Below are 20,985 nucleotides of genomic sequence, written 5' to 3' on the forward strand. Positions count from 1 at the left end.
GTGTATTCCAATTCTGGCACCAGATCACCTAACCACTGAGTTCATTAATCGAAAGATGTATTTCTCTATGGCTCTCCAGGTGCTTGTGAATCACCAGGAGCATTTCATGGACAATAACGCAGGCTGGTCCAGAAAGGTGCATGACTCATGCATCTTTTGGAACACTGGCCTGTTCAGGAAGCTGCAAGCAGAGACCTTCTTCCTGGACCAGAAGATCACAGTAGGGGAAGTCAAAATGCCCATTGTGATCCTGGGATACCCTGCCTACCCCTTAATGCCTTGGTTTATGAAGCCATACACTGGGAACCTTGACAGCAGCAAGGAGCGCTTCCACAACAGAGTGAGCAAGTGAAAAATGACTGTTGAATGTGCTTTGAGCCATTGAAAGGCCCGCTGGTGCTGCCTATATGGGAGACTGGACCTGGCTGATGACTATATTCCTATGCTTATAGCCGTGTGCTTTACTCTCCATAATATTTGTGAAGGGAAGGCTGAAAGCTTCACTCAGGGCTGGACCGCTGGGGCTCAGCACTTGGTGGTTGAATTTCAACTGCCAGAGACCAGAGCTATTAGAGGGGTGCAGCATGGGGCCATAAGGATTAGGGATGCCTTGAGGCACCAATTTGAAGCTGAAAACCACTAATATTTGTTGCTATATTTGGGAATGCAGTGCTTGTAATGCTAGGAGGTGATTGTGATTGGTGCAGACGATACACTATGAAGGTTTAAGAAAATTGCCTGTTGCTTTGCAGGGCTCTGTTTGCTTTCAATTAATGGAATAAAGATTACTTTCAAACCAAAACAATTATTTTATTAAAAAACAACAACTGGAGGAGAGAGACAAACAAAAAAACACATCAGCACTGTGGGGGATGGGAGAAGGAAGAGTCCGAGGAGGAGGTGGAGTCCTGGGACAGTTAAAGATTTTTGTATGTCCAGGTATCATATGCAACCGTGTCCGTTGGAGTACAGTGCAGTGGATACTGTTCTTCAGCAGGCCTAAAGCACAGAGGGACGGGTATTGAGTGCAGTGGGTATTGGGAGTCCGCAGGGCTGGACTGTGACAGGGCCAGAGTGGAATGCAGTGGGTACAGACTGGAGCCAAGAGTCTGATAAGAGTGTGTTGGTGGTGTCTGGGGGGGCTCATGGGAAAGAGTTTTGCGACAGTGGCTGCAGGGAAGGGTGGGCGTGGAGCTGCTCACTTTGCAGTGATAGTAGTGCCTAGAGCATGTCTGCTTTGCGCTCCATAATATTTAAGAGCTGCTTCGTGGCTTTGTTCTGGTGTGCCACATTCTCCTTTCGGTCCCTCTTCTCGCTGTCCTCCTACTCCTTCAATTCTTGTTTTTTAGCCACAGAGTGCATCATGACATCATGCAGAAAGTCCTCTTTAGTTTTTCATGGCCACTTTCTAATTCTGCGCAGCTGTTCAGCCGGCGATAACAAAGAGGGAGGCAGGGCTCCTAAGGCCATATCTGTAAAGCCAAAATGCAACATTTTACAGAAGCAGTATTGTTTGCAACACACAGACCACTGATACAATGATTTAAAACACAGCCACTATTCACATACCTGTCACTATATTGGATGACCCCAGCAAGCACACATGAGCCACAGGACCCCCAAAATGATGAGTAACCACAGGGGAAATCAATGTTCCAGGACCGTACTGTACACTGGGCACATGGCTCCTGGGGAAAGCCAGCACTGTATGGAGGGCCTTATAATCATTACTGTCCACACATGTTTCCACAGGCTGTGTTCATTATGGAAGATATCTCGCTGCTTAGGGTGAGCAGGGAATCAAGGGAGGGTCTTCTCCAAGACTGCGGCTTCAGCCCTGGCCCGTATGCAGCTCAACTCTGTGCAGCAATGCCCCCTCCTTCCTGTGATGGCAAAGTGGTGGAGGAAAGTTACCCTTAATGGGGCAAGAAACAAAGCAGCTCTGCCAAAGAATCTACAGCAGCTGATTGCCCAGTATCTCCATGAGAGTTTTGTAGAGATCTCTGAGGCAAATTCCCATGAAGTGAGGAAGTCAATCAACACCCTGTGCCACTGCCCAGACTAGGCATGTGGCAGTACGTGCATCATACAGACAGAAGCCTGCTTTCTGCAACCCTCCTGCCCCCAAGAACTCGCTTCAGTGATTCTCAAAATCAAAGCTGCTTACCAGGGCCTCTTCTTCTGTTTGCGCTTCGCCGACCTCCTACTACTGTGACTGACTAGACCCCTCCAGGTAGAGAAGAGCTCCTGGCTGCATGCATCTCTGACCTCCAAGTCATCCTCTGCCTCTGGATCCCCCTCCTCTTCATATCTTCGTCCAAGATTTCCTCCTGGCTTGGTCCACTCTTGACTGGCACATGAGCCATCGAAGTATCCACAGTGGCCTTCACAGTGGAGGTGGGGTCGCCGCCGAGTATTGTGTCCAGCTCTTTGTAGAACCAGCAGTTTGTGGGTGCAGCACATAGCGGTGCTTTGCCTCCTGCGCCTTGTAGTAGGCGTTCTGCAGCTCCTTCACTTTGACTCTGCACTGCAGTGTGTCCCAGTCATGGCTCCTTTCTGTCATGCATCGTGAAATCTGTCCATAGGTATAATTTCTACAGCTGGAGCACAGCTGGGACTGGACAGCCCCCTCCCCAAATGCTCATGAGGTCCAGCAGCTCAGCATTGTTCCAAGAGGGGATTGCCTGGTGTGTGGAGCAGGCGTGGTTACCTGGAAAGTTGCGCTGAGACCACTGCACACATCACCGAACAAACAGGAAGGGGACTTTAAAAATTCCCCAGGAATTTAAGGGGTAGGGCCCATGGTTGGTCACCTGAGGACAGGGTGACCAGATGTCCCAATTTTAAAGGGACAGTCCCAATTTTTGGGTCTTTTTCTTATATAGGTTCCTATTACCCCCCACCGCATCCCAATTTTTTACAGTTGCTGTCTGGTCACTCTACCTGAAGGCAGGGCAGTAGAGTTCAAACCGAGGACCAGAGAGGTAAGAACAGGCATTGTGGGACAACTCCCAGAGGCCAATTTCAGTGCTGTATTCAACCAGGGAGTCTACACTGGCAGCACAGTGCTGTAACCCCGGCGCAGAAATCTGTATGTCTCTTGTCGAGGTGGTTTTCTACAGTGCTGCAACTGCACAATTTCTGTGCATTACGTGGCTTGGCAGTACACCTTGGGACTTACACTGCAGAAAGCTGCTTTACTCTGCAGAAACTTGCCAGTGTAGACGAGGCCTCAGGCTTGGTTGTAATGAAGAGGAAAGTTAGCCATGGAAGATAACATACAGCTGTCGTAGCTTTCCTACTCCGATTTGAACCTTAGCATTCATAATCTGAGAAGCTAGCATGAACCCCTCTAAGCTTAATTACCAGCTCAGATTTGATCTCGCTGCCACCATCCAAAAATTCCAGGGTTTTGGCTCCCTCTGATCTCCCCAAAACCTTCCCTGGAGGGACCCCAAGACTCAGAGACTCTGAGTCTCACAACAAAGGGAAATAACCCACTTCCCTCCCCCTCCTCCCCACCCAACTCCCCGGCTAACCGAGATACGATGCAATCTCTACACACAAAACCAAGAAGCAGTCTCATCTATCCCACAAGAACAAACCCCAAATACAAGAACAGAAATGATCTACTCTCTCCCCCTCCACAAATTCCCTGTGGCAGAGCTTTACCCTCCGAGATCTAACACAAGAAGAATTCCCCTCCCTCCGTTCTTAGCCTACCCAGAGGAGAAAAACTCAACAAGTTAAAAAAAAACTTATATAAAAAAAAGAAAAAAAACCACATGAACAGATGATCTCTGCATTAAGTTGACAATACACAGGCATACGTAAAAGAAAAATGAAATAAACAGACTTATTCCAAAAAGAGACACAATTCAAACATCCAGCAAACTACACACATTAAATACAAAACCAAAACATATAAAAGCCTATTGTTTTGCTAGCTTTGTACTCACAACTTTGAAACTGAAGACTAGAAGCTTGAAGATAGAAAGAAACCTCTCATAGCCGAGAGACAGACAAAAGACCCAAGACCAAGAAAAAAAACCCAAATTCCCTCCCTTAAGCTTTGAAAAATCCAGTTTCCTGATTGGTCCTCTTGTCAAGTGTTTGGTTCTCTTTGTTAACCCTTTACAGGTGAAAGAAACATTAACCCTTAGCTATCTGTTTATGACAACAGCAACCACACCCGAGTTGTCTCCATTAGAACAATGCTACCATGACATAAGAGGTAAAGCTACACCCTGCTCTCTGGAACTAATATATAAGTAGGGAACGACTGGCATAGAAGTAACAAACACTGTGAAGTGCTTGCTGCATATACTAACTGAACTGGTGTCACTGAGACCTTTATCCCATCTTACAAATGACCATTTATGCAACAGAGTGATATGAAAGTTTAAATGTTTGTTTTTTAATACAAGTGGTTTTAATACAGTGATTCTTGTAAGTAATTTGCCAGTATTAATTTTACATATCTTTTATAAGAGACCATGCTAGAGAAGAGTACAAAAGAACACCACAGGTATGTAAGGACTAAATCAGAAAGGATGGGCTCCACCTAAATCAAAACAGAACCAGATTGCTGGCATGTAAAATTAAAAAGGTCCTAGAGGAGTTTTTAAACTAAGGGCTGGGGGAAAGCCAACAGGTATGGAGGAGCACACTGTTAAGACAGAGACATCCGCTAGGTGAGGATCTATTAATGGGGATTCTCTGTAAGCTAGTGTAGGCCTTACTGGTGCCCTAAGCATAAGTAACAATATGAATCAAAGGCTGTGAACCAGACTAAGCCTGGCTTTGTCAAAATAGTGATGTACCAAGGTGTCAGCTAACTGAGTAAGCACATTCCTGACTGGAAAAGATGGTACAAAAACACAGAGACCTCTCAAGTAACTGTAAACAGGTTCTGAAGAGATGATACAACATTCATTCCCTCCGAAGCATCTGGCATTGGTCACCGTCAACACGATACTGGGCTAGATGGACCACTGGACTGACTCAGTATGGACGTTCTTATCTTAAAATCCATGAATGCTTTTCTCTTGTTTCTAAAGGAAAATTAATAAAGGGGACCAGTTTCTTGGAAGTAGTGTGGCTACTTTGTTACACATCCCTTGCAGCATCTGGTCACAGGAGTATCATCCCATGTAGGGTATTCTCTGGTATATTTGGGACTGGACCAGCACACAGCCAGCCCAAAATCAGGAGAGTGCAAAGGTGAGCTTTACATCCTGCTCTCCCAACCCTGCATATAGTGTTCTCCTTAAAGGCAGTTGAGAATGTGGCCAATTACCCTTTTTCCTTAAAAGATTGCTAACTATTATTGTTTAAATGACCTTAATGCTAAGCAAGCTTTTTCACAGATTCATAGAGTTTAAAACCAGAAAGGACCATTAGATGATCTAGTCTGACCTCCTGTCTATCACAGGCCATTACATCTCACCCAATTACTGCTGTATTGTGCCCAATAACTTATGTTTGACTAAAACATGTGGAAGTAGAGCAAGAACTGACAGGGATTTGAAGGGGATTTCAATGCAAACAGTCTCTTCTGTGAGCAAGACTCAGGCTAGCTGTTAGCCTAATAATGCGAGATTTGTAGAAGCGAGGATTGTGTGAGGAGAATGGGAAAGAACTGTGTGAGACATCGTTGCAACCTTGTGTAGACAGGGCCGGCTTTAGGAAGTGCGGGGCCCAATTCGAACATTTTCAGCGGGGACCCGGCAGGGATGACTTAAAAAAAAAAAAAGCCTTTCATTTCTTAGCAACCAGTTCCCTATAAAAAGTTCTGATTTAAGGGATGTGCCACAGTATGTATTTTTTGTACCAATAGAGTTACCATACGTCTGTATTTTCCTCCCGGACGGCGACTTAAGAACCAAAAAGCCTGACATGTCTGGGAAAATACGGATGTATGTTAACCCTACCTAAAGTTCTTTTTAAAAAAGATGGGCCTGAACTAGAAATGAGAAATTTTACATGTGTGAGTCCCCACCACTTCCTGCGGGTGTGCTAGGGTGACCAGATGTCCCAATTTTATAGGGACAGTCCCGATTTTTGGGTCTTTTTCTATATAGGGTCTTTTCCTATATATTGGGTCTTTTCCTATTACCCTTCACCCCATGTCCTGATTTTTCACACTTGCTGTCTGGTCACCCTAGGTGTGCACATGTGTGGGTCCCAGCTGCTCCCTGCCCCTCTCATTGAAGCAGGTGTGCAGTGTTACTGCCCTGGGAACTGCAGGATACCAGTGGACATAGGGTTGGCTGGAGGCAGGGCAGGGACTGACTGGAGGTAGGGTCTGGCTGCAGGCAGGGCAAGGGGTGCGGGGCTGGCTGGAGACAGGGGTGTGTGGAGTGGGCTGGCTGGCTTCAGGCAGGGCCGCAGTGGGGTGCGGCATGGGTTAGCAGGGCTGGAGACAGAGGAGTGTGGGATTGATTGGCTTCAGGCAGGCGGGTGCTGCAGGGGTTGGCGAGAGACAGGGCAGGGAGTGCGGAGCTGGTGCGGGCAGGGGGTGTGGGGCTGGCTGCAGACGGGAGCTGGTGCAGGCAGGGCAGGGGGTGCAGCAGGGGCTGGCTGCGGGCAGGAGGTGCAGGTACAGTGGGTACAGCGCACCCTGTATGGTGAGTGCCCCCTCCTCTCTCCCCCACCAGGGTAGCAGCAGCAGCCCGGGGTTTGGGGGCTATTTAAAGGGCTCGGGGCTCCCCTGCTTCTAACACCCTGGCCCTTTAAATAGTAGCGGGAGCTCAGGGGAAGTGGTGGGGCTCCGAGGACTATTTAAAGGACCGGGGCGCCAGAGGCAGCTGGAGCCCTGGCCCTTTAAATAGCCTCCGGAGCCCCCTGTCACTCTAGGGCTCTGGGGGCTATTTAAAGGGCCCAGGGCTCCCCTGCTTCCACAGCCCCGGCCCTTTAAATAGCCATAAGAGCCCTAGGCTTTAGAAGCTACAGGAGCCCCAGACTTTTTAAATAGCTCCCAGAGCCCCGCAGCCCTACCCCAGGACTCCAGCAGTGGGGCTCTGGTGGCAATTTAAAGGGTCTGGGGCTCCAGCCCCTGCTGGGAGCCCCAGGCCCTTTAAATTGCTCCCTGGGGAAGCCAGACCACCCCGGTATAGTGCTGGCTCTTGCTGGTACGCTGTACTGGGGCTTGGGAACGTGGCCCTCTTAAGGGCGGGGCCTGATTCAAGGGAATTGGTTGAATTGGCCTAAAGCCGGCCCAGTGTGTAGATAAGTATGGAATGTAGACTAGAGTCTAAATAGATGTGAAAAATAAGTTATTAGGATGACCTATGTATAAACAAAATGCAGCTGTTGCTCATTATTGTATGTAACAAAAGGTATAAATGCTTGCTGTAAGTGTTTACCTGTAGAGAGACCTGCCTAGCAGGGGGAAACTCTGTGTCCCAGTGCACTCTCTCCCTCTATGCAATTGCTGGAGAATAAAGTATCTGACTTTGCTGCACTCAACAAGAGAGTGAGAACTCCGTTTTTCTCCAACAAGGGTATCTTCCAGAAAGGCAACCACTCTTGGTAGGAAGACATTCAGATACAAAGAATCCAGTGCTTACCTTAGTAATTTGTCCCAATCATTAATCATCCTCATTGTTAAAAAATGTGTGCCTTCTTTAAATTTACCTGCCTTCATTTTCGTCAGTGGTTATGCCTTTCTCCACTACCTTAAAGAGTCCTGGAGTACCAGTATTATCTCCCTTTATCAACTGTAATCAGTGTATATGACTATGTGTTATGACAGTTATTATTTTTGCCATTATCAGTAAAGCATTGCTCTTGTGTGTTTGACTTTCCCAGTCCCTATGATCCAAAATGATCTGTTCTCAGAAGAAATTCTGCTGTCAGCTATGCTGACGTAAATCTGGAATCACTGAATCTCTGGAAGGCTTGCTTCTTGGTTAGGTAAAAAAAGAGCTTCTGTTTCTATAAATGTATTTTCATCATATCTGCATCTTTAAAATGGATATATGGAATCCTTTCTATTTTAGTGCCAAATCCAAGTCCTCTGAAATTAATATCAAGACTCTAGTTTAAGTAAATGGGACCAGTATTTAGTCAGTAATTTTTATAAACACACTATTTATAATTGTTTAGTTGACCCTTATTTATTTCAACTGGCTTAACACAATAGAAATTATCTACACATTTTGCTGAAAATTTAAAATAAATGTCTAAATTAAAAAATTGACCCAAGTTTAGGACTTGGATAAACCTGGGGTTTAGTAATACAATTTGTCACCTTTCACAGCCAAGTTAGCAGTTAAAATCCAACCTAGGTTGGCAATGACCACAATTTATTATATTTAACAGTTTAATAATTTGGTGATTCATTTCTTAGAAGGTTCAGTTTTAGGATTTTTGGGTGGATCAGAACAGTATTTTTGGTCATATATTCAAACATAACTGTCACCGTGCTCAAACCATTATGCACAGTGAGCCTGAGGATTTGAGGGAGGTATGCTATACCCAATTACTTATCAAAATTGTTTATTTGTAGAGATGATTTTTGTTTTTCCTACTGCTGCAGAAGTGGATCCCAGCTGTATGTGCTGGAATCTGTACATAGCTGTGAACATTTAAAAAAAATTGCATGGAGCTTTTGCTCAAATGAGCTGGAGATATGGGATGGCTGTACATTTTTTGAAAAAGAAGTGTGATCACTCTAGTAACTGACCTCTAGGAACTCATTGTTAGGGAACAGTGAGAGACTAGAAGACTTGTTACAGACTAGTTATTCTAAAAATTTTAGGAGTGTGGCAAGAGACTAGAATCAGAAAATCAGTCTTTTCATGAACAGCTAGAGAAAGAGGAACAATTCTGAAAAATATGTAAGAGAGGAAATATACTGTAATCTGTTTTAGTACAAAACAAATGCAAGCCAAAGAAAAACCATTGCTCTAAATCTCAGAACTCTCTAAAAAAGAAAATTGATTATGTCTTTTCTTTGCATAGTAAAAGGAAATTAGTCTGCTGAGATACAAACAGCCATGGGGGATGGGGGAAGAGAATTATACTGTATTCAAATTCATATTGACAGAGCAGTTACTAGCCAGGATCTACCACTGTAGTTTATTTTTAAGAAAAATAATCCACTGTTAAGGAGTTCTAGGAAGCAAAACCAAACTACAGCAACCACAAATCGGAAACGCGTTTCAAAATGTGATTGTAGGTCTAGTTTGCAACTTCAGCAAGTGGCCACTGAGAAGAAACCAAAAACCATCAGTCATGCCCCATGTTTTCAACAGCATCCGAAGAGGTTTTCTTTGTCTTTTAAAGCCTTAATACTTATAATTTAAAAAGATCACACTTTTTACGTCTGCAGTCCCACTCTGTAAAACTAACACTGAAGTTCTCCCCTCATTCCCTAGCACTCAGGGAGAGGGGGCAAGAGACTGTAACACATGCAGATGCCCCCACAAACAGGTCATTTAAAGAGAGGGAGACTGGAAACAGGGGACCTAAAAACCAAGCCCCAAACAGGAGATATCCCATCCCCTCCGGAACAAGAGGAGCTCTCAGCCTCCCAATTAAGGACTCTCCCTAAAAGGAGGTCCGGACCCTAGTAATAATGTCCCTTGCATATTCCCGCCTGTCATGTCATCCCCAATGCAGTTAATGTGACTCATCAATGTACAAGGAATCACCCACGTAACAGTCACCCCACCTCACAAGAGACCTTCTCCCCAGCCTGCCCTGATTCCGCACGTTCAAGCAGTCTCTGCCCTGGGCAGCCCCGCGTCTAAGCCGTGGCGGAAGGGCTGCCCGCGGGGCATTCTGGGAGTTGTAGTTCTAAGGCCGGGCCAAGCTGCACTACAAGCCCCACAACAGGCCGTGTTCGCCCCGACGCGGTCGCTGAGGTTGCTAACGCCATCTTGAGAGCGAAGAGCCTTAGGAACTCCCCTCCCCGAAGCGCCCGGGACTGCGCTGGTGCGAGCCGGAGGCCAGGCTAGGCCGCAGAAGGCTGTTGCTGTCTCTGCTCGGAGGTTGGTCCCTTCACCCAGCCGCGGTTGTGATGAGAGGGGGGTGGGCGGTGCCGGGCGCCTCCCCCGCGTGTGAGCGGGCGCTCGAGGGGGGAGGAGGGAGGGTTCTGCCGGGTGTGGAGTGGGAGCAGGGTGGGCCGCGCAGTGCTGGCCGCGGCCCAGCGTGAGAGAAACCGAGTCAACAGCAACACCCCGCGCCCAGAGAGAGCCTGCTGTCTATCTCTGTCTCTCACACACACAGCAACACCCCCAGCCCAGAGAGAGCCTGCTGACACACACACACACAGCAACACCCCCAGCCCAGAGAGAGCCCGCTGACACACACACACACAGCAACACCCCCAGCCCAGAGAGAGCCCGCTGACACACACACACACAGTAACATCCCGTGCCCAGAGAGAGTCTTCTGACGCACACACACACACACAGCAAGACCCCGCGGCCAGAGAGAGCCTGCTCTCTGTCTCTCTCTCTCACACACACACACAGCAACACCCTCCGGCCAGACGGAGCCCGCTGACACACACACACAGCAACACCCTCCGGCCAGAGGGAGCCCGCTGACACACACACACAGCAACACCCCCAGCTCAGAGAGAGCCTGCTGTTGCGTGCATGCACCTCTCCCACAGCAGCACCCCCAGCTCAGAACCTGCTGTCATGTGCGCGCACCCCCCCCCACAGCAACACCCCCGCCTAGAGAGAGCCTACTGTTGCGTGCGCGCACCCACCCCCCACAGGAACACCGCCAGCCCAGACAGAGCCTGCTGTCGCGCGCACACACACACAGCAACACCCCCAGCCCAGACAGAGCCTGCTGTCTGTCTCTGTCTCACGCGCACACACAGACACACACACAGAGCAAGACTCCCTGTCCAGAGAGAGCCTGGTGTCACACACACGCATACAGCAACACCCCCAGCCGAGACAGAGCCTGCTATGTGTCTGTCTCTCTCTCTCTCTCTCTCTCACACACACACATATACACCAACACCCCCAGCCCAGAAAGAGCCTGCTGTCACGCACACAGCAGCACCCCCAGCCTAGAGAGAACTTGCTGTTGCACATGCACACCAACACCTCCAGCCCAGATGGAGCCTGCTGTCTCTCACACACAGCAATACCCCTACAGTGCAGACAGAGCCTACTGTCACATGCACAGCAACAACCCTCCCAGCCCTGAGAGGTTGTCACCTGGACATCCGCCCAGCCCAGAAAGGTTGTCACACACACACAGCAACACCCCATACCAGAGGGAGAGTCTGTCACATCATGCACACTCAGCAACACCCCCCAGACCAGAGGGAGAGTCTGTCATGCACAGACAGCAACACCCCCAGACCAGAGGGAGACAGACACATATAGCAACACCCTCCTTCCCAGAGAGAGGTTGTCACACACACAACACCTCCCCCAACCCGGAGAGAGTCTGTCTTTCACACACAGGAACACCCCTCCAGCCCAGAGAGAGTGTCACACACACAGCAACACCCGTCAGCCCAGAGAAAGAGAGACCGTCGTGCACACAACACCCCTAACTCTCAGAGAGAGCATGTGATGGACACACAAAACAACATGCATGCCTTCATAGAGGGAAAGACTGTGTCACACAAACAGCAACACCCCCTACAACCCAGCCCAGAGAGAGGGGAGAGACTGCGACACACATCATTATCCGCAACTTACTGCAGAGAGAGAGACTGTCTGGTGCGCACAGCAGCACTTCCTACCCCAGAGAGAGGGGCGAGACTGACACCAACACACAGTAACACTTCCCACCCAGCCCTTCCCGGAGAGAGGGGAGAGACTGATACACACAGCAACACCCCCCAACCCACTTCAGATAGGTGGGAGAGACTGTGACACACACAGCAATAGCCTGCACTCTATCCTGGAGGGAGTAACATCCTCCACTCTAGCCCTAGAGACAAGAGGAGGTAGTTTATAACACACAGCGACATTCCCCGTATCATTCTAGAAGTTGAAGGTTGCAGCACGGATGACAGTTGGGGAGACAAAGGGGTGTGTGTGTATATGTGTATATAGATACACATACACACTAACAACATCTGCATCCCAAGAAAGGAAAGACATTTCTTCCCTTCCTAGTCCAGTCATATCCCCAGGGTAACTCACAACACAGAAAACAGCAAAGTTCTCTTCCCACCCCTTGAGATGGAAGAGACTAATATGTGCATAGTAAAATTATTCTTATTTCCATATTGGGGCGGGAGGGTAGAGGCTAACCTTCCTCACATACGGCAAAACTTTTTTCTGTAAATGGAAGAAGAGAATCTCACTCTCCCTCCAAATTGGAGAGTTCTCTTTTAATTTTATTATAGTTCAGTTATTGGATGCCTGTCACTTTCCAGAGTTCAGAAGTTTAATAGATTACAGACACTAGTAGAATTAGCCCTCTAGTAGGAACTTTAAACTGGAAATTGTCTGTTATCAACTATCTTGTCTGATGCATTTCTCACATTATTTCATGCAAAAAAAAATAGCATATGTCTTGTCTTTTGAAAGGCAGTTGATATTGCATTCCATCTACTTTATACACCTCTGGAATGCCATGAAAGACCATGTATTTTTGAGTTAGGTAACTTAATATGTAGATAACTGGATGACACTCAGAGAAGTGATAATGGTAGCATTTGGAAACTACTGCCTGTCATGCTGACCAATATTATGTCACTGTTTCCTTGTACCCTTCCATCTGTTTGTATCCATATGTTGTCTCTTGTCTTGTACTTAGACTGTAAGCTCTTTGAGGAAGGGTCAATCTTTTTGTTCTCCATTTGTACAGTGGCCTTTTACAGTGAGGTCCTGATCTTTGGCTGGGGCTTATAGGTGCTATGGTAATACAACTAATAATAGATTACAGCTTTAATTTTTAAATCTGATCTAGTTTATTATTTATTAATAACCTCATCTAACAGGTGTTCGGTGGGCTATGAGTTGGATTAGTCCAGTGCATATCAGAGAAATTACATCACAGTGGCTCTAGGTAACATTTTGTTGGCAGTCTGAGTAGAAAGGTCAAGCATTAACTGAGCACAGACATTTGGTTATCTAATTCTTAGGGGTGATCCCAGTAGAAAAAGGATTGAAGCTTGTTGGCAATGATGTAAGTAATTGCATTGCTAATGCCCGTACTGAACCTGTACTGTGGATAACTAGAGAATTCCAGTGTTCAGGCTACTGATCTAATTTATTTCTGAAGCACTAAATTCACTTTTAAAAAATAATTTAGCACAGATAGTAAATTGCTAATATTGTCACTGAAATACGAGAAAAGCTCTGCACCAAAATAGTTTTCATTATAAACCTACTGAAATAGGTAACTTTTGTTTTAAAACCAAAACTACATTAGCCTATAGTGGATGCTTTCTTTGATGAAATGAATAACTAACTTATTTTTGTTGTGCGTGTAGATAAACTCTGATGTTACAAATTATAGCTTAGAATAACTTCTAGTTTTTCATAATGTATTCTAAAAGTGTATGTATTGTTAATATTCTTGTTTTTTTTCTTTAAGATGCTTCACGCTGATTGTAAAGTAAGGCCTTTGGAATATGAAGATGAAATAACAATTGAACCGTGTTCTAAAAAAATTAAATCAACAGAAGAAGCTTATGATAAACCCTGTGATGATGGTTTCCAGGGATCTTTTATGAAAACAGACACTGAGAGAATAAACAAAGAATGGGTACCTTTATACATCTCTGATAACCAAGGAAAACAGGAAGTGCAGCAGAAAGAGAATGAAAATACAGATGTCTTGGAAACATCCAATGAAGAATTCCCTGGTAATAGGCCAGGGATTATTGAGTCTACTCATTCAACGATCATGCAGAATGTAAATCTTCCAATAAAAGACACTGAGGTTACAGAAAATAAATGCCCATTCATTACTGAAAAAGTAGATGAAGCTAATATTAAAGAAACTAGCAATAAATCATTCACAGTAAATGGAGGTGAAGTAGAGGCTGAAGAACATAGTACAAGCAAAGTATTTATTGGGCCTGTTTACAGACCTGTGAAGGAGAACAAACAGGATGAAACTAGGAATTTTACTAAATTTAGCACAAGCAAAGAGAAACAAAATACTGTACTTGACAACAAAATTGACAAAGAGGAAGCAAAGAAAATACAGACTCTCTCTTGTGATGTTTCAGAAATAGATGATGAATTGTGCCAATTTTATAAAGAAATTCAGCAGCTTGAAAGTGATAAAGATGAGTTAGAAGGTCACCTACAGGAAAAAGAAACTGAATCATCTCAGGAGCGATTTATACCATCTCATGAGGATGAACAAGATATCTGTTACAGTAGAACACAATCGTATTATGACCATGAACAATGTTTCTGTAATGAACCAAGTGGCCAGAAGACAGGCAGTGAACCAAAATGTTTTGACAGTGAAACCAATGGCTGGAGAAGTGAGAATCATTTTAATTGGCAAGCAGATTTTAAATTCTGGAACCATTCAGTCCCTCAGTTTAGGCCTGGATGGCAGCCAACACAATCTTTCATAATACCTCAGGGTCCTCTTCCTCCTAGGTTCAACCATCATTTAGATGTTCAAACTCTTAGTTCCACACCACATCAACCAAATACTCTCCATTCTCAGAATGATGGACTTCCTCACAAGAATTATGCATGTTACCATGGAAATACTGGCAGTACGAACAGGAGCTGTCCCTTGTTTGATCAGAATAATAGTTATACTGGTCATATTGGTATCCATAATATGCAAGTCTCCAGAAATGGATATAGCAACCAGGATGGATGCATGAATAATGGTTTCTGTGAAACCAGAGAAGAGTGTTGGAAAGATCCTAGAACTTACCAGATAGAGGGAATACACAATTTTAATTTTCAGCAGTTTTCAGAAGACAAGTTATATAGGTCAGAGAAATTACTTCTAATTTTAAGAGGTCTGCCTGGCTCAGGAAAAACAACACTGTCTCAGTAAGTATATGTTGAAATAATTAAAAAAAAAAAAAAAAAAGTCTGCTAGGTTATTCTTGTTTTAGGTCCTGATCCTGTAAAGATTTACACAAGTAGTATTCTTGAAGTTAGTGGGACTACTCATATGTATAAATCTTTGCAGAATTGAGGTCCTAATTGTTCAATAGTGAAGGAATATAGTAGTGAATATTGGAAATATTAGTCACTTCATTGTTAGCTGTTCTTTTGGTCTTTTTCAGTAAGAATGCTGATGATCACAGAAACCTGTTTTATATTTGTTTTAAAATTTTTTTTTTCTTCTATCCAGTGGCTAATGCATTCTGCCATACTGACTCCTGAAACTCCAAATGCTTCTAATGTGAAAGTTAGCCACTCTCTGGTCTTCCAAATTCCTTCCTTAAAATGTCTTCTTCCAAGTCTACTAACATTAATTCATCTAAATTAAAGTGCTCTTATATGCTATTAAAATAAAGTTTAATGGGACATTATCAACTTGAAAAATCTCATATGAATGTTTTATATATTCTATTATTATTTGTAAAATTAAATAACACTTACAATTATTAGAAGTGAAAGAGACTAGAGAGAGAGAGAGTGCCTCTTGTTTTTGGTATGTTTCATTTGTGTATAATTAATTTAATAAAACTTTCTTTATAGTCACTTCCACTGTTTATCCAGTGTAGTCAGTCAGTTTCCACATTTATTGGTGAAGGCCTTTCCCACAACAAAAGGGGATAGAAAATTTTTTAAAGGAAGATATGCTAGTTAAACTACAGAAATTCTCAGGGACTCAAGTCTGGTAGGACCTGACACCACTTTAAATTTTTTTAAAATTATTTTAATTGACTAGTTTTCAAGTTCATAGTGTCTTACAACATTCTGTGACAATGTGCCTGTCATCACGGAGCATAGTTTATGTATCTGTCACATCTTAAAAACCTACATTAAGAGAACTTTAAGTCAGTAGTTTCACTCAATTTAATAAAATCACCAGAAACAACACTTTCCAGATGATTTAAAGGTGTTTACCCTGTTAAGTAGAGAGATCTGATGATCATATTACTGCATATTATTTCTCGGAACAAAAAAAAGGTCACTGTTGTAATAATTAGTTTTTTATTTTGATTTGTAAATCTGCTAAAACTTCCTTAAAAAAGAAAAAAGAAGTTATTAAAGGGGGGAAAAATATTAAGCATGCTAAGTCAAGCACTCAAAAGTTAGGAAATGCTAGAATTAAGCTTGTCTTAATTTGAACCCCCTTGTACATATGCATTATGATATGGCCTTTATTTATGTGATGAAATATTGTTTTTTCCACAGGACCTTGCCTTATTCAGGGCATAGTATAGACAGTCCTCACTTAATGAGCAGCTATTTGATATTTTGTTTCCTATGCTTTTCTTACTGTATCTTATTCAAACCTGCTCCAAAGACAGAATTGTTAATTTCTTAATACAGGTCGGTCTCATCTTACAATGGGGTTACGTTCTGCAGTCAGCGCGTAAAGTGAAAATTGCATATAGTCAAACTTACATTGAGTGTATTGGCGGGCGGAATCACCCACACTACAGAAACAGTATTTAAATTGTTGTTTTTCTCTTTTTTAAATTTTTTTTCTTGTTTTTGCCGACTGCGTAAAGCTGAAATCGCACGTGTTAAATGCGCCTAGGATAGGACAGACCTGTAGGCTTTTTATGGAATTTGATGCTGTAGTATATGATGCTTCACAAACGTTTATTTGTTTTCACAACACCCCATTAGATGATCTGGTTTTATTATCCCAGTGTTACATATGGGGAGCTGAGACGCAAACACTATAAAGTCAAAAGTATTCACTAACTGTGGGTGCCCAACTTGAGACACCTAGGACCTGATTATTTCAGAGGACTTTGTTTATATATAACTTTGTATGGTCAAAAGACAGCTCCCAGTGATTTCATTTGCAGCTGGGAGTGCTCAGTACTTCTGTAAATTAGAGCCCAGGGTCTCAAGTCAGGCATCTAGAAAATGGACATCCAATTAGTGACCACCTGTAGAAAAGTTTGGTTTATGTGATGCTTGTCAAATCACACAGGATCTTGTTGGCTGAGGCAGGGATAGAATCCAGTTCTGCAAGGCAGCATTCAGCTGCATTAACTATGCTACAGTTCTTTCTCTTCTTGCAGTTCCGTCTTGTTCACTACACACCTTTCAATTTCTGCAACAGAGTTAGGGCAGACAACAGCTTTTAGTTCACAACCTTAATTCATTCCCAGAACAAGTCCATCCTCTGTGCTGAAAGGGGCATGGAAAAAATAGTCTGTGATCATTTAATTCAAGACTGAATCCTTAATAACACTTTAAATGTAGATTTTTGTGTGTAATTTCCTAGCTTTTTTGAAAAACAAAGTGAACAAACCAAAATTCTATCGTGACATCATATTAACAGCCACGTGATTCATCAGCAGGGATGGAACCTTTAGATCTACTACACAGATGTGTGCCACTTGAGCTAATGGAGTAACTGGTAGAAATAGGAGGTTATCTTCTTTGAAGACCAGCTCAGGGGATTTCATAGATATGTACTGCCATCAGAGAAATGTCTGGAGGGGAATGTGGTCTGGTAGGCAAGGACTTTTCTGCTAATTTCCTCAAAATTTGACCCCTTCTGCCTCATCCCCTTCAAGATGACCCAGTCCTATCTGTTTTGCACCCCATTCCCCTCATCCAACTCCCAATCTCTACTCTTCAATCTCTTATCTCAAGCCAAGTTTCCTGGTCACCACCTCCTGACGCTCTCTCAGTTTTCCCCTTCCAGTCTCCTTGTCCATCCATTTCCAGTTTCCTCAAGCCCCTTCAGCTCCTTGTTGCCAGTTTCCTTGCCTGGCTATTCCCATCCCTCTTCCTTCCCCTCTACTCCATGTTTGATATGTCTTCCTCCCCACCCACTTTTCCTATCTCCACTGGGTCCCGATCCCAGTTTACCTTTCTGGTCTCCTTATCCAATCTCATTTCCCACCCCATGCTTCTGGCTCTTTGCCCAACCAGTCCCAATTCTCTCCCCATGCCCTGTCTCCTCATCAAATCTTTCCCCTGCACCTCCTTTTGCCCTTTCTAATGATTCCAAGTCATGTTGCCCAGCTAGTCCCAATTCCTGCTCCTCACTTTCTGCTGGTCTACATCTAATTTAAGTTTTCTCCCCTATCCCTCTGTAAACTGACTCCCAAACCCAACCCCACATTTCCCACCTTGGCTCCCATTCCTAAGCCCTTTGCCCAGCCAATCTTTTCCCCTCCTTCCTGCTACTTGTCCCAGTTTTCTCCCTAATCCTCCCCCTCAGCTCTTGTGCCGTCTGCATCTGAATCAGGCAGCTTCCTCTTCTATGCTGCCTCGGACCAAAAGCACAGGATTGACATGCTTCCTTCTCTTGCCGGCAGCAGCCCAGAGAATTTTCAGAGATTTTAGCTATGCTAGCAAGTATCTGCTGAATATATGTGAACTGACATTTTTTTCAAAGGTTGATAATTTGTCCAAATTTGGGTTTTTATGGGGATGGCATATGGCCCTCCTTTGGCATTAAGGTTACCCCCTGCCAAATTTTAAGTGCCCGCTTCAAAGCATGGGAACACTAGAACTTCTCAGAGAAAAGGTTGCCAGAACTGAACATGTGCAAAACGCTGTATTTTTCCGTAGCTTAGTTCTCAGAATTTAGCATGACAGACACCTCTCATAGAAAATTTCTGCCCAAAGTTATAAGCAACTGAAAACAAGGTTTTATAGGTCATGTAGATAGTCTAGTGAAACGCAATTGAACTCTGGGCTCATGAGTCCAAGGCTAGCATCCTAACTACTGATCAGTCCTTCTTTTATAGATTCATAGATTTTAAATCCGTAAGGGACCATTAGATAATTTACTCTGACCTGTATAACAAAGGCCATAGAACTTCACCCAGTTGCTCTTGCATTGTACTGTCAGTTTCATCTGTTAGTGTGAGTCTTCAACATAGCAGCAACAGGGGGAGAAAGAGACATTTTTTAAAATAGGAAAATGTAGATTCTTTGATAAATTTGTAAACAAGGGATTAGGTTCTAGTTACAGCTGTTCTGCTGACATGATATATGATCTTATCTGTCTTCCATGGGTATTCCATGGATGTAATCTTTGTAAAGAGTTTTGAGAGTTTTGAATGAATTATTAAGTATTAACGTCCAATTCCTCCAGGACTTGCTCTGTGGAAGTATATGTTCAAATAATGTGTTTTATAAAGAATATCCATTATATTGTGACATGAATCTATGTAAAAATCCAAGAATTTAATATAAATCTATGAAAAAAGACTTCTCCAATGACCTGGACCTTCAATTCTTAATAACATATGAATACAAGAGTACATATACACACTGTCAAAATTAGTTCTGTTACTCTTTAAAAGTACTAAATGTCAAGACAGATGTCATGAGGTTAAATTTGGCTTAATCTAGATTTTGTGAAAACAAGCTTTTACAAATCATTTGAACTGTTTAAATGCATTTTTAATTGTAGTTTAAAAATGTTTTTGTTGTTTATAAGGTGCTGTGAGAATGAAAAATGTTACGTCAGGGGTAGGCAACCTATGGCCCGGGTGCCGAAGGTGGCACGCAAGCTGATTTTCAGTGGCACTCATGCTGCCTGGGTCCTGGCCACCAGTCCAGAGGGCTCTGCATTTTAATTTAATGTTAAATGAAGCTTCTTAAACATTTTAAAAGCCTTATTTACTTTACATACAACAATAGTTTAATTCTATATTATAGACTTACAGAAAGAGACCTTCTAAAAATGTTAAAATGTATTACTGGCGCACAAAACCTTAAATTACAGTGAATAAATCAAGATTCGGCACACCACTTCTGAAAGGTTGTCGATCCCAGTGTTACATAAATGCTAAATGTTGTTAATATATTTAGATATTTAGTAGTGTTTGCAACGCAAACAGTGCAACATTTTATTCCTTCATGAGATCCTGCAGGTGGAATTGACTAGAAACTGACTATGAAGTTTTATGAGCAAGTTTAATTAGCAGGGAAATTTAGGATGCAGATTCTGACCTGAAACCTTTCTTGTGGACCATCATTTTTTAAAAGTGAGGTCTCTGGGTCCCCCAAGTGTAATATGGAGCTGACTGTTATGCCTGTAAAAAGTCTGTTGTTCCTCAGAGATGGTGGAAACCTATTAAGTCAAATTGCATGTTTAACTCCATGGGCTACTGAGACTGGTGGCATCTTCAGATATCTAGACTGAGGATTTGTTTCTGCAGGATTTTGTGAACACAAGTTATGCAAATGATCAAAAACTGCTATAATGACATTGCTTTTGCATGTTGACCCAACGCTCCTTCTGTTGGCGGAGCACATCCAAAGTTGATGCTCTAGCATCGACAGTGAGAGCAGTGCTGTGGGGTAGCTATCTCACTGTGCTACTCACCACATTCTGCAGCTAAGAGTTGTGGGAAGGCAGAGTGGATCACAATGCATCATGAGTGGGGTCAGTGTCCCATGATGCAGTTTTTTCTGTCCCATCATTCCATGAGCTTCCGACTGCATTTTGCATCATTTTTCAACAGTCCCTGTTTACTGCACAACTGCCATCTCTGCCTGAAAGGATGGATCCTGCACTGCTCTGTTCTGTTGTGGTCACAGTTAATGAAAACGTCACAGCTAATCGTGCAGTATATCATGAGTTCCCAATCCGAATAGGAATCCTGATCTGACCTGCTATATGTCATGAAAAGAAACAATGCCAGATTACTTTTGGCATTCATGGGGCAGATGCATACAGCGGACCATCACTATGGGGCTCAGGAAACAAGCACTGAGTGGTGTGATCACGTCATTGTACAGGTCTGGAATGACGAGCAATGGCTGCAGAACTTTTGGATGTGGAAAGACACCTTCCTGGATCTGTGTGCGGTGCTCACCCCAGCACTGTGACGCAAGGACACCAAAATGAGAGCAGCCCTCTCAATGAAAATGCACGTGGCAATTGCTGTGTGGAAGTTGG

At 43.8% G+C, this 20,985-nt stretch overlaps 1 protein-coding gene across 2 annotated transcripts in view; it reads left to right on the forward strand.

Annotated features, from left to right (window-relative positions):
• The first annotated feature begins 9,843 nt into the window (after positions 1 to 9,843).
• LOC116825756 (uncharacterized) overlaps positions 9,844 to 20,985 on the forward strand; it is a 115,539-nt gene continuing 104,397 nt past the window's right edge. For both annotated transcript variants that reach the window (XM_032782004.2, XM_032782005.2), the window contains exons 1-2: positions 9,844 to 9,998; positions 13,534 to 14,969. In XM_032782004.2, coding sequence (XP_032637895.1) covers positions 13,534 to 14,969 — 1,436 coding nt within the window. In that variant the 5' untranslated portion in view covers positions 9,844 to 9,998. The remainder of the gene's footprint in view (positions 9,999 to 13,533; positions 14,970 to 20,985) is intronic.

Source organism: Chelonoidis abingdonii, chromosome 1 (assembly GCF_003597395.2).
Source record: "Chelonoidis abingdonii isolate Lonesome George chromosome 1, CheloAbing_2.0, whole genome shotgun sequence".
NCBI lineage: Eukaryota > Metazoa > Chordata > Testudines > Testudinidae > Chelonoidis > Chelonoidis abingdonii.